At 42.4% G+C, this 13968-nt stretch overlaps 1 protein-coding gene across 3 annotated transcripts in view; it reads right to left on the reverse strand.

Moving 5' to 3' along the window:
• Positions 1-34: 34 nt before the first annotated feature.
• The window catches only part of tkta (transketolase a), a 33109-nt gene continuing 19175 nt past the window's right edge, over positions 35-13968 (reverse strand). For all 3 annotated transcript variants that reach the window (XM_061831569.1, XM_061831570.1, XM_061831568.1), the window contains 13 exons: positions 12825-12942; positions 12629-12742; positions 11303-11400; positions 10488-10679; positions 8724-8842; positions 8440-8636; positions 8197-8361; positions 6749-6905; positions 6256-6386; positions 5141-5224; positions 4971-5064; positions 2092-2214; positions 35-1009 (listed from right to left, as the gene is read on the reverse strand). In XM_061831569.1, the coding sequence (XP_061687553.1) occupies positions 822-1009; positions 2092-2214; positions 4971-5064; positions 5141-5224; positions 6256-6386; positions 6749-6905; positions 8197-8361; positions 8440-8636; positions 8724-8842; positions 10488-10679; positions 11303-11400; positions 12629-12742; positions 12825-12942 (1780 nt within the window). In that variant the 3' untranslated portion in view covers positions 35-821. The remainder of the gene's footprint in view (positions 1010-2091; positions 2215-4970; positions 5065-5140; positions 5225-6255; positions 6387-6748; positions 6906-8196; positions 8362-8439; positions 8637-8723; positions 8843-10487; positions 10680-11302; positions 11401-12628; positions 12743-12824; positions 12943-13968) is intronic.

Here is a 13968-nt window from a genome sequence, read left to right on the forward strand (position 1 = left end):
GTAAAACACTGGAAGTCAAATGTAGAGGGATTTATTACATGAAAGAATGGTACTTACAAAACTTCAAGTAACAGTTCTCGGGTTCACAAGTCGGACTTACCGCTTACCTGCACAGTGACAATCAAACGTTTGCAATCGGGAGAGGGAGGAGCCTCCCCGCCTTTTATATAAACACGAGGTCAATGGCCACGTCGTTACCTACACTACTGGTGCGGTCCAAGTGACGTGTGGTGCGAATGGCACGTGACAACAACAACAAAATAATGCGGAGAAAAAACAATTCAACATTTGAATCGTCTAAGGGTAAGTATGACCTGTGTGTTTTTATGGAATGATTTAACCAGTCTACACTTGTTTTTTTTTAATTATTATTATTATTTTTTTTGTCCACTAACTTCTACACACGACAACTCACCTTGTTTCTTTCTGACACCGTCGTCATGACAACTACTTTAACACTAACCACCCACCTTATAACAAGAGCTACATTTGGAATAATATATCAAAACATCGCTTAATGCTGTGACTAAAAAAATGTTCATTTCAAAAACATACGGAAGCATCACAATGTATTTTTTTTGGTGAACATGTAAAAAGTGTGCGTTCCTGATGGCGATACACGGACAAGGTGGGATATGTATATTAGTGTATGTGTTTATTGGGATGGGTGCTAGGAAGAAGAGCAAAAGTGGAATTCTATCTTGGAAAAATGAAAAAAAAAAAAATCACAAAATCACAATACTTGAAACACTTACGGGGGATTCACAGTGACATGAAGGAAAGGGGTGGGTGTCACGTGACTCGGGCCAAGCGAAGGGGGTTCACTTGGCGTTGGTGGAGGTGCTGAGCATCTTGCGCACGGCCTGCGTGATGGCATCGCGGTCGATGCCGTAGATCTTGAGGAGCTCTTGCGCTTTGCCGCCGTGCGGGACGTGCGACACGGCGAGGCGGTGCAGATTGAAGCCGCTCTCGTTCACCACTGCCGAGCACACGGCCTCCCCCAGGCCACCTGCCAGACGAAAATACATCGCAAGAGACAATTGTCACGGGGCCGAGGCGGGCCCAAATATAACCCAAGGCAGCACGCTTCCATTCTTTACCATTTATATGATCAAAAGTCCTCAATTTCATAATTATTGCTGTTTATTCCACTTTTTAAATCCAGGTTGAAAACTCGGCTTTTTTCTCATGCTTTTCAGAATATATTCACTTTTTGATCATATTACTTGCACTGTATGCAGTTTTAATTGTCTTTTTTTTCAACTGTTGTGTTTGTCATTTTTATGGTTTTTATCCCGTTTTAAATGTTTGATCTCTTTATTTTCAAATGACTGATCATGTAAAGCACATTCAGTTACCTTGTGGATGAAACGCGCTATATAAATATTTTGCTTTGCTTTAAAATTGGAAAGTTAAAATGTATTGATTAATTGTAATCTATTTTGCAATGATCTCATTAAATAATAATATTAATTGGAAAAAGAACATTTATATAGACATTAACAGGTCTTTTATTTTCTATTTTACCATTATTCTTTTATTTGTTTCATTCGTTATGTTTGCTATCATGGAACTAAAGAACGATCGTGAATTATTATTTTATTGCAAATTGCATTAATTTGGGATTTTTTTTTTGGAGTGCTCTACTTGGATTGCATGCAAAATGAATAGAAGAGCCAGTATGTATTGTCCAGTCACGTCTGTGCCATCACCCATCCCCGCTGCCTTGGCAGACCGAGGGCACGACTGCCTGGCCTATCTAGGTCACAAAGTACCCCACGGGCACATGCTCGGTTAAGGCAATCTGACAGCGCAAAGCCGAGTTGACTTCCATATATCGGAAAAACTCCATGATACCCTGTCAGCAACGAGGGCGCTCGAGAACCACCCAATAAGCAAACTCCACCGCATTCTGTCCCTTTTTTTTTTTTTCCTTTTAACCAATGAGAACGTGCCACCGCAACGCCCGATGATGATGCGGTCCGGCACGAAAACGCAGAGGCTGCGCAGACGCATCGGCGTCCAGATGCTTTTTTGCTGAAAGCCCGGTCACCATCATGCAAAATGCAAAAGCCAAGCAACATTCCCCACCTTCGTAGTAGTGGTCCTCCACAGTGAGGATTCTTCCCCTGGTGGCACGCGTGTGGTCGATGATGGTCTTGACGTCAAGGGGTTTGATTGTGAACGGGTCGATAACTCGCACATATATCCTTTCTGCAGCGTCAAGGATTGAGAAGTCAAATTCATTTGTCTTTATTTCTTTAAGTTCAAAGCTTTTAGACTCACAAACAACAGCTATAAACTGACTGTACACAAGACTAGTTACATTAATATCGGGGGGGGGGCAACTGCATAATGCATCCATCCATCCATCTATCCAGTTTCTTTTTGCCGCTTATCCTCAAAAGTGTCGCTGACCTGACATTGACCCGACACGTTCAGTTGCTAAATTCACCGATCTCCACATGCCAGGATAACAGCAGTACTTTACTCTCTGAAGCATATTGCCTTAAAATTACTCCGTGAAATAGCCCACAATTATCAATTGTCTTTTTTTTTTTTTTTTTTTTAAATAACCCAGATGAACACAGTGAAGCAGTTTTTGACACATATTCTGACATTTCTTGGCTCAAATATATGAGTACTCCCAACTTCCTCCCACGGGTCCAAATAATGCATGTTTTGTTAATCCATCCATCCATTTACTTTGTCGCTTATCCTCACGAGCGTCACGGAGAGTACTGGAGCCTATCCCAGCTGTCAAGAGGGAGGAGGGGGGCTACACCCTGAACTGGTTGCCAGCCAATTGCAAGGCACATCGAGATAAACAACCATTGGCACTCACATCACACCTAGGGGCAATTTAGAGTGTCCAATTAATGGTGCATGTTTTTTGGGATGTGGGAGGAAACCGGAGTGCCCGGAGAAAACCCACGCAGGCATGGGGAGAACTTGCAAACTCCACACAGGCGAGTCCGGGATTGAACCTGGGTCCTCAGAACTGTGAGCCCAACGCTTTACCACCTGATCCACCGTTCCGCCTGCATAATACATATAGGTAATAATGCTCAGTTCTGATTAAGTGTCACATTATTTGTATTACTGTGGGCTGCACGGTGAAACAGCTGGTAAAGCGTTGGCCTCACAGTTCTGAGGTCCCGAGTTCGATCCCTGCCCCGCCTGTGGGGAGTTTGCATGTTCTCCCCATGTCTGCGTGGGTTTTAATAATAAACAATAATGTTAAGATATTGCATTTTACTGTTGCCAAACTGTTTTTCTACAGTAACAATACTATAATAAATTATGAGCCGTCTTGTGATTTCAACTCATTATCCCTCAATTATTTTTGGGTAGTGATAATAACATAATTTGGTGATCAAACATTTCGATAACACTGTTCTCATGACGACGACACGGCGGGGCAGTTGGAAAGTGTTGGCCTCACAGTTCTGAGGGCCCGGGTTCAATTCCGGCCCTCCCTGTGTGGAGTTTGCACGTTCACCCCGTGCCTACGTGGGTTTCCTCCCACATCCCAAAAACACGCAACATTAATTGGACACTCTAAATTGCCCCTAGGTGTGATGTGAGTGCCAATGGTTGTTTATTTCGATGTGCCTTGCGATTGGCTGGCAACCAGTTCAGGGTGTAGCCCGCCTCCTCCCTGTTGACAGCTGGGATAGGCTCCAGCACTCTCCGTGACCCTCGTGAGGATAAGCGGCAAAGTAAATGGATGGATGGATGTATTACTGTTGTCATACTTCTATTATATTTCTATTACCTTGTTCTACATTAGCCACCCATCCCATTTCAATCGCACTTATCCTCACTCGGGTCGACACGGGTGAGCTGGAGTCTGACTTTGCTGGAGCGACAAGCTGCTCCCTGAACTGGTCACCAGCCAATCACAGTGCACATTTAGACAACAATTCACACTCACGTCAATGAACCTAACACGTTTTTGGAATGTGGGAGGAAGCTGGAGTACCCCGTGAAACCCACGCAAACGCTAGGGCACAGGTGTCAAACTTAAGGCCCGGGGGGCCAGATCCAACCCACCACATGATTTTATGTGGCCCGTGGGGGCCAATCATCCGTCTCAACTTCCATGATCCTTGTGAAGATCGAAACAAAAATTTCAAATTGTTGTACATCGTATCATAACTGAGATTTGACAAGCATTTTTGTGTTACCAAACATTAACGAAAGTTGGAAAAACCCATTTGTCTTGATTTCTGATTTCAAAACTACTTCATAAATTTCATGTGGAAATATGTGAGGTGATTTAAGACTTTTTATGATTTCAGTCATAACAGCCCTTTGAGGGAAACCGGAAAGACAATGTAGCCCGTGACAAAATTGAGTTTGACACCCTTGCACTAGGACAAGAGTGTCAAATTCGTTTTTGTCGCGAGCTACATTGTCGTTCCGGTTTCCCTCAAAGGGCCTTTATGACTGTGAAACCATAAAAAACGTTTATCGCCACATCATATTTACACGTGAAATTTATGAATTACTTTTGGAATCAGAAACCAAGGGTAATGTTTTTTTCCAACTTTCATTCATGTTTGGTAACATAAAAACACTTGCAATACCTCAACATTATGATTCATGACATGACAATTTGAAATTTTGGTACAGATTCGAACAAGAATTATGGTTGTTGACATACATGATTTGCCTTCCCGGGCCGCATAAAATCATGTGGAGGGCTGGATCCGGCCCCCGGGTCTTGAGTTTGACACCTGCGCACTAGGAGAACATTCAAACCCGCACACAAAGGCCAGAGCTGAGAGTCAAAACTCTGAATATCAGAAATATGAGGCAAATTTGCGAACCACTTGGCCACTCTACATTAGAAAGTCGACATATAAGAAGCAGCTCTCTGCACGATACGGCACATCACATTTAAGAGATGATATGTTCAGTTACATAAAATATCATATTCACTGTAAACGCTTGTTTGGGATTACCTTTCTTTAGGTGTTCAGCTGCAGCCAGGGCTTCATGCAGAGTCACCCCAGCAGCCACCACAGTCACCTGATCCTCTTTGCTCTGGTACACCACCTGGCAAAAACAGGAGCACACGTCCTACTTTACACCCGTAAAACCGGCACGTCAGCGTCAGTGGAGAAACTCCTACTTTAGCCTGTCCAACGTGGAAATCTTCATTGCTGTTGTAGATAACAGCGTTGTCTTGGCGGCTGGTTCGGATATAGCAAACACCCTTTGGGAAGCAAAATGGAGGGATAGTTAAACTACCGTAATTTCTGGCCTATAGACTGCGACTTTTTTCCACACGCTTTTAACTCTGCGGTCTATGCAGTGATGCGGCTAATTTGTGCGTTTTTTTTCCTCACGGCCGCAAGGGGAGACCGGTGAAATCAATGTGCCGAGGAAGTGACTTTTACCGGTCCGGCCCTGTTAGCGCTGCGCTAGCGTGTTACTGTCGTGTCTCAGTGATTTTTACTGGTATGTCTTTTTTAACAGGCCCTGTTAGCGCAGAGCTAACGATAGCGTTAGTGCGCATTAGCGTTAAACTCTCTGTGTACCGTCTTTCTTTGTAAATGTAGCTTCCATAAGTGCCAGTTATAATACTTAAGTTAATTTTGTTGTTTATTTACTTATTTTAATTAAAGAGAGAATTAGAGTAAAGCATGTTATTGGGAGAAAACATTTCCTTTTGTTAGTTCACGTTTATGTAGCGGAACCTTGTTCACCAATGTTGTTGGTGTCAGGACACTTATTTGGGGGCGCTTTCTGTACAAACACTATGTCAGCGGCATATCAGATTCGACGGGAGTTAGTTCCAAAGAGGGAATTAAGAAGAATAACTCCGTTTGGTCAGAAGGTAAACGAGTTCTTACTGTAACTCCAGTTCAGTCACTCCGGACAAGTTGCTCTTTTTCACGGGCCTTTATTAGCGCGTCAACAAGCATCTATGGCATCTATGGCATCTTTGACATTTTGGCATCAAACCACCTTGGCATGTCGGCATATAAGCTTGTCGACATGCTAATAAAGGCCTGTGAAAAAGAGCAACTTGTCCGGAGTGACTGAATTGGAGTTAACGTAAATATCCCGTGTTTCAATGTGGCCACTTGCGGCTTTTACACAGCTGCGGCGTATGTATGTATGTATGTACCCAATATTATTTCCTTTACAAATGTACTGGGTGAGGCTTATAACCAGGTAAGCAGGTGCGCTCTGTAGGGCGGGAATTACGGTATATTTTTATACAAAGCGCATTCGTTTTACCTTTGTGGATGCAGCCAGTTCCACAGCCTTCTCTGTGGAAACAGCATCGCTGGGATAGAAGATGGTCGTTCTAGGGAGGGCCCTGAACATGGCCATGTCCTCCAACCCCATCAAGGAGGGCCCTTCCTCCCCTGTAATATATCCGGTAAAATCTATGATATTTGTTTGAACCCATCAAATCATCCTGCACGTTACAGTCCGGCCAGGTGAGAAGATGCATGCAGGAGGCGTACTTGACGTTGCATGCGTGAGGTGTACCTGCGCTAAAAGAGGAACACTTGGTTCCTTGCGGACGGCTTCCGAGGCAGACGGGAAGGAAGGAAGGAAGAGGGGAGGAGTGAGGACTAGTGGGGAAACGGACAGGATTAGAGGAGGGAGGAGAAAACTACAAGAACGGCACACACAAAAATCAAAGGGAGTGAGGTGCTCAGAGTACAAGAAATGAAAGCTCGTGGGGGTAATTTTCTTTGTGAGGGTGGGACTCCTTACTAACCGGTGGACAGGCCGCAGTGAGAGCCACACAGATTGATGTTGCTGTCTAATATGGCTGCGGTGCGGAGCTGGTCGTAGGCACGAGTGAAAAAGGATGCCAGGGTGCTGGCAAACACAACGTTCCTCTCACGGGCGCTACATCCCATGGCGACGCTAACCTAGAAAAGGAAGTGACGATTATTAACACCTATACAACAGAAAAGGATACATACTGTAACTTTGGGGCAAATTCTTTCGACAGAATAGTACAGTCCAAGCTCTGTTCCCAAGGTTTAAAAAAAAAAAAGATTTACTTAAGATTTAAGAATCAGGAAACTGGCAAGAATAAAACTGAAATGTTGGCTTCATTCATTGACTTAATTATGGCGACTGTGACTCTCCACGCTTTGCTTTTTCAGCCTTTGGTTCATTTGAAATTATAAATATATTTAGTATTATTGTCAAACACACATACCAAATTATTTATACACATAAACACCGAGGTCAGTGATGGTAGAGTGGTGCACGCAGCGTGGGATCAATTCCCACCCAAACTTGCATCCATCTATCCATTATCTTAGCCGCTGATCTTCACGACGGTCGCAAGGAGTGCTGGAGCCTATTCCCAGCCCGTCAACGGGCAAGAGGCGGGGTACACCCTGAACTGGTTGCCAGCCAATCCCAGGGTACATCGGTTTGAATTTGCATACTAGCTAAATATCTAGGTTCCCTCAAAATATTCAGATTTAAAATGTAACATTTAGGTGTACAATTTGGTATTTGTAAACTGAAAAATGGGCCAAAAAGTGACTCAAAAATCCACACAAATTGCTGTTAAATTAAACATATAAGTGGATACTAGCCAGTCACTAGCAGAGCTGCCCTTCAATTTTTGACTTTGCATCAGCCAGCTGGCTCCTCCCTCCCATCTAATTAATATTTCACTTGCCGTGACTGCTTGCCGTCACACACACGCCTGACCTACATCGGAGTCTGTCGTCTGCGCTCGGTGAGACAACAGAACTGCCATCGAAATAGTTGTTTTTCCCCAATGGTCGTCGTCATAATAATATTAATGAGCTCATAATGAGGCACGGGGGATAAATGTGATCACTGGTGCTAGCGTCATCTTTACCCGTCCTTACATAATGGGCTGACAAACCCATACATAATTTACAACCACATTTGACCCGCTGTCAAACGTATAATCATAGATGATTCAAACAAAATCATTCATTTATAAAAGAGTTAAAAAAAATCAATCAATCGAGGAACCTTACTTGGTAACTTAAGTGGGAGTTCACTCTGAGGCAACAAAACTGAATGATTTTTCCAAGCCACTCCACAAAGGTGAACAATCTACAATATCTCCAGTTTTGAAATTTTTCCGTGACGGCTACAAGTCAATTAGAAACATCCTCATCATAACCCTAATTGATCTCAACAGCGGAGGTTCCCGAGACACCCTACCATATTCTGCTGGGCAATGTAGCACTCCACAAAACGATTGGGATGCTCATTCTTGAAGATCTCGGAGTAGGTGAGGTTGTTTGTGTCCCCATCGAGAGCTACGACACGCTCGTTGTAGCGGCCTAACTTGGTGATCGCCATCCCGTAGGCCTTGCGCGTGGCCATCTGTGAGAGGAAGTCACGCCAGTGTTACGGGTATCAGCCTAGGGTGGTCTCCGCATTAATCGAGCACAGGTGAACGACCTTTTCTCCAGGTTTGTAGGTGGGCGCGCTGGCCATGCGGATGTTCCTCAGGCTCACTGGGGGCGAGTCCTCTACGGGAGTAGGGGGGTACAGGTGCTTGCTCGTGTTCATGATCCGACTCTGCAAATCCTTCATGACCATTTCGGCCATGTCTTTCGGCAGAGTTTTGGAGTGCCAGCCCAACTTATCTTCTGCAGCTTGAGACCCAAACGACATTGCATCGTTGCATTACATAGATGTCACGGACAGAGCTTTATTCGATATTTTCGGTGACTGATCGTTACCTGGAATGCTTTTGCCCTTGATGGTTTTGGCAATGATAGCGGTGGGCTGATGGCGTGGCTGGCTCAGAGCCTTGCACAGCTCCTCCACGCTGTGTCCATCCACGATGATGGCATGCCAACTGTATACACGTGACGGACAGATGCCAGGCAGACACACACACACACGTACAAACTGATCAAGCCTGTTTGGATGAGAAGTCAAATGTCTTCTTAGACAACCGCAACAGTCCAGTTTTTGATCAATGCCCTGACAATACTTGTAAAAGTTATTAATTACGTAGGCATATAGTTTACCTTCTCCAATGGTCACAGATATATTAACTGTATTCAAAGTTAAGCCTAGACCTTCACAGGACCTGGAAATCATGAATTGTAACCACAACTAGAATCCTTTTTTTTACATTAGCAACTCTATTAGCAGCTCCAGCGTAGCATGCTAATTGAAGTCAATGATTATTGGCTTGGAATAAACAGATACTGTTGCTCTACTAGCCCATAGTGAGGTGTGAAGTTTAACTGACGTTTTACTGAATACAGTGAAGAAAATAAATATTTGAACACCCTGTTATATTGCAAGTTCTCCCACTTAGGAATCGTGGAGGGGTCTGAAATATTCATCGTGGGTGCATGTCCACTTAGAGAGAGATCATCTAAAAAGACAAATCCAGAAATCACAATGTATGATTTATTAACGAGTTATTTGTGCGATACAGCTGCAAATAAGTATTTGAACACCTGAAAAAAACAATGTTAATATTTAGTAAGTAGCCTTTGTTTGTGATTACAGAGGTCAAACGTTTCCTGTAGTTGTTCACCAGGTTTGCACACACTGCAGGAGGGATTTTGGCCCACTTCTCCGCACAGATCTTCTCTAGATCAGACAGGTTTCTGGCCTGTCTCTGAGAAACACGGAGTTTCAGCTCTCTCCAAAGATTTTCTATTGGGTTTAGGTCTGGAGATTGGCTAGGCCACACCAGAACCTTGATAGGCTTCTTACAGACCCACTCCTGGCTGTGTGCTTCGGGTCATTGTCATGTTGAAAGACCCAGCTACGACCTATCATCAATGCTCTGACTGAGGGAAAGAGGTTGTTCCGCAAAATCTCACAATACATGGCCGCGGTCACAGTAGGGATGGTGTTCTTGGGATGGAACTCATCATTCGTCTTCCTCCACATGGTTAATGGAATTATGATCAATAACATCCATTTTTTTACAAGTTTGAGTCTTACTGATTGTATGGGGTGGACAGGTGTCTTTATGCAGCTGACGATCTCACGCAGGTGCATCTGATTCAGGATAATACATGGAGTGGAGGTGGACTTTTAAAGGTGGACTAACAGGTCTTTGAGGGTCATAATTCAAGCTGATAGACAGGTGTTCAAATACTTTTTTGCAGATGTATCACACAAATAAATCATTTTTAAAAAATCATACATTGTGATTTCTGAATTTTTCTTTTTAGATGATCTCTCTCACAGGTGACATGCACCTATGATGAAAATTTCAGACCCCTCCATGATTTCTAAGTGGGAGAACTTGCAATAAAGCAGGGTGTTCAAATACTTATTTTCTTTACTGTATGCTCCCTCATGTATGCTAAGAAAGTAGAAAAAAAAATCTTTTTCATACATTTGATAGAGTACCTTTTTCCCACACTTAGTGGCATCTATACTGGGGAGTTACACTTGAACTTTATTAAATAATCGTTCCGTATACACCGATACTTTATTTACAATGACTACAGTTCATTGTACAGAATTACCCAAAAGCTTCACAGCGTCTCTGGTATTTCTCGGCATGATGCTGTAGAGGCGCGGAGTCGCTTTGGCTCAGGCGGTTGATGTCCATGATGGCCACTAGGTTGTCAAGCTGGTAGTAAGAAGCGAACGACATGGCTTCCCACACAGAGCCCTCTGACATTTCGCCATCCCCCAACAGGCAGTAAACACGGTAGCTGCAGCAGAGGAGAGTTGCACCATGAGTGTGCGTGCGCTTGTGTGCATGGAGCATGAAAATGCCATCTGACACTTTTCCAGTTAGATTGATTCCTGGTCTGACAGCACACTTGCTAAGCAAGTCTTTATAAAAGCTTCCTGAGGCTTCTTGAAGGTGTTGCTGTCGAATTTCTCACCTGCACCTCAAACCCGTTTTCCATTTTTCTCTTTCCCAAAATTGTAGTCGGAGTATCATTTTGGATGCAGTTACAAAAACGAAAATGAGCAATGACTTGGAATTGGTTTGTGATAATAAATTAGAACAATCAACTGTGCGGAAATCCACAGCTGAAAGCACAAAGTCAGTTTTTTTTTTTTTTCAGAGAGGAAATCTGCTAGGAAAAGACGTGAGATACGACTGCTGGGTTTGTGATTATTAGAGCAGAAAAATCAGGAGAGCAGAGCATGTAGCCACAGCGCACGTCAACTGTGTGGACTATCCTAAAATTGCTCTCAAGAAGGCGTGTTAGAGACCACATTATAGAATTTAACTCGTGTGTGCACTTCCGCACAAATCTCCATCTGTACATTTAGAGGGGGGGGGGTGAATATGCAGTAGCTGTACATGCTTTTGAGGGATTACCTGGCTTTGTCAAAGTATTTCCCTGTGTATGCCATTCCACAGGCCACACCGAGGCCCTGTCCCAAATAGCCAGTGGTTACATCCACAAATTGCTGCTTCTGTAATGAAACATCACACAAATCCACTTGATACAAAATGTCAATACAACCCTGTTCAAATTCCAGGTTTTGTAGTATAAAAAATGTAACCAAGAGAAAATAAAATCCAGTATGAATGTGACTTATATGTTATACAACTCTAATGATTTTAATATTTTCGAGGTGGGGCAAGGGGGGTAAAAAAAAATAAAGCGCACATTTTCCTTGAACTGGGATGTGTTTGTGTTCAGAATTAACCATCCACATTGAAACCCATCTTAAATGGGAGTCAGGACATAATTGCGACATTTTAAAGGGCGCCAAAAAAGTACCCCAAATAAAAAACTGATTATGTAGTAGGCTTTTCCTGATTTTTTTTTCTTTTTTCATGCAAGTTATTGTGAACTGATCAAAACTGAAATTTTGTGGCAATCAGTGCACAAAACCTATTGTCTTCTATTTGAAGGCAAAAGAAAATGTCAGGAAAACCCTACTACAACAATTGAATTTGATTTGGGGTTATTTAGAGGCACTTTAAATGGTTTCAATTGTGTGCTGACTCCTATTTAACATGAGTTTGAATATGAGTGGTTAATTCTGAACAAAAAAAAAGAGGGTGTGCACACTTATGCAACCAGATTATCTCACTTATTTATTTTTAATTATTCTCGAGAAAAGATAAAGAAAAATTGCATTGTTTGTGGTTATAAGTCTCGTAAATGGTGGAAATAATTTTTAAATGATTTATCTTAGTGTCCTTTTTTTTTAAACCGCAAAAGACCTGTCATTTGAAAAGTGATGTGTGGACTTTCTATACACCAGGGGTGTCAAACTCATTTTATTCACGGGCCACATTGATGTTCTGGTTTCCCTCAGAGGGCTGTTATGACTGTGGAACAAAAATATTTAATCATCTCATTGTATTTACATCATCAATTTATGAACTAATCTTGGAATCAGAAATCAAGGGTAATGTGTTTTTCCAACTATTCACGTTTGGTAACACAAAAATGGTTGCAATATCTCAACTTTATCATTTATGATATATGACAATTTGAAATTTTGGTACAGCTTTTTACAAGAATCATGGAAACTGACACTCTAGATTTGGCGTCGCGGGCCACATAAAACTGTGTGGCAGGCCAGATCTGGCCCCCAGGCCTTGAGTTTGACACCAGTGCTGTAGGTTATACTGTATATTAATTTGTGGCCAGTTGGCTGAGTTCTGGACCATTTGATGTCTCCTTACAGGGACAAGGTGCCCCTCCAGCGAAGAGTCAACCTGGCACATATTGAGCAACTCGCTCTCCTTTAGGAAGCCCGTTTCAACCCACATGGAGTACAAGGCGGGCGCAGATTGAGCCTAGGATGGAGAAAACACAGAAATTAGCATTGCGTCATATTTGCAAATATACGTTCCCTCCGCTGGACCGACAGGCTCGCACCTTCGACATGAGGAAGCGATCGCTGTGGAAGTTTCGCGGATCCTCGGGGCGGTACTTCATGGTGTGGAAGAAAAGCACGGACATGACTTCCGCCACGCTGCAGCATGATGTGGGGTGTCTGGGGGAGAAATGGAGGACAGACTCCGGCTGTCAGCCTGATGTCACCAGTGCGCAGGCACGCCATGCGACTCGACGCAAATCTTACAAGGATGCTTAGCGAGAAATGCAGGTTAGCGTTAAAACATGCTTCATTTGATGTTACATATGCGATAAGTGGCATGGGAACCATCTGAACAGCTTCACTGTAACTATTTGTATTAATTTGATATGAACTAATTTAAAAAAACAGCAAAATGTGTGATTTTAGCGCAGGCCTTCTATTAATGAAAGAGTTTAATATATGTGAAATGAGGAAAATAAAACTACAATGTAAATGTTGGACAGTGCAAACTGCTGTATTGACACAAAGACCACCGTGAAGCCTAATGGCGTCTTGAGGGGTGGATACTACATTGTACTGTATGTCTGGCAAACAAAAGTCATACATAATGCATGTGTAGTTGCAGGACAAAAACTCTAGTCGAGCATTTTATTCTGTATGGAATAAATTGAAACAAACTGTAAATAGCAGGTAGATTATTTATAATCAAGTGAGTGTTTTTTTTTTCTTTGTTAAATTTTATGCTTGGCCCTTTGCGATAAAAGGTCAGGTTTCCTTTAATTCATCTTTATAATTCAAAGATGCAATGTAGAATATATTTTTTTGTAGAGTCTATCATGAAATAAGTCAATGGAAGTGTTTTCTTGAATTTGAAAATATTATTTTTGTAATACTGTTGAAAAATAATTAAACTTAAAAAAGTAGACATAAAAATGCTGTATATGTAAGACAATACTGCAAAAGCGAGTATATTTAATAGTGTAAAGTATATAGTAAAGAAGGATTAGTTGATGCAGCTGCTGTGCTGGTTTTTATTTATTTGATTTTTTATTTTTTATTTTTTTTTTTTTTTAGTAAAGACAGAATACGAGAGAACATCTGGGATTAAGAAAATTGTATCAGTGAAGGCGCAGAACAAAGGCAGGACGTGGACTTTTCGAGGCCCTTCACATCAAATTCCCCCTCGGTGTGTCCAAAATGTAT

The sequence above is a fragment of the Syngnathoides biaculeatus genome, chromosome 10 (assembly GCF_019802595.1).
Source record: "Syngnathoides biaculeatus isolate LvHL_M chromosome 10, ASM1980259v1, whole genome shotgun sequence".
In the NCBI taxonomy this organism is placed as follows: domain Eukaryota; kingdom Metazoa; phylum Chordata; class Actinopteri; order Syngnathiformes; family Syngnathidae; genus Syngnathoides; species Syngnathoides biaculeatus.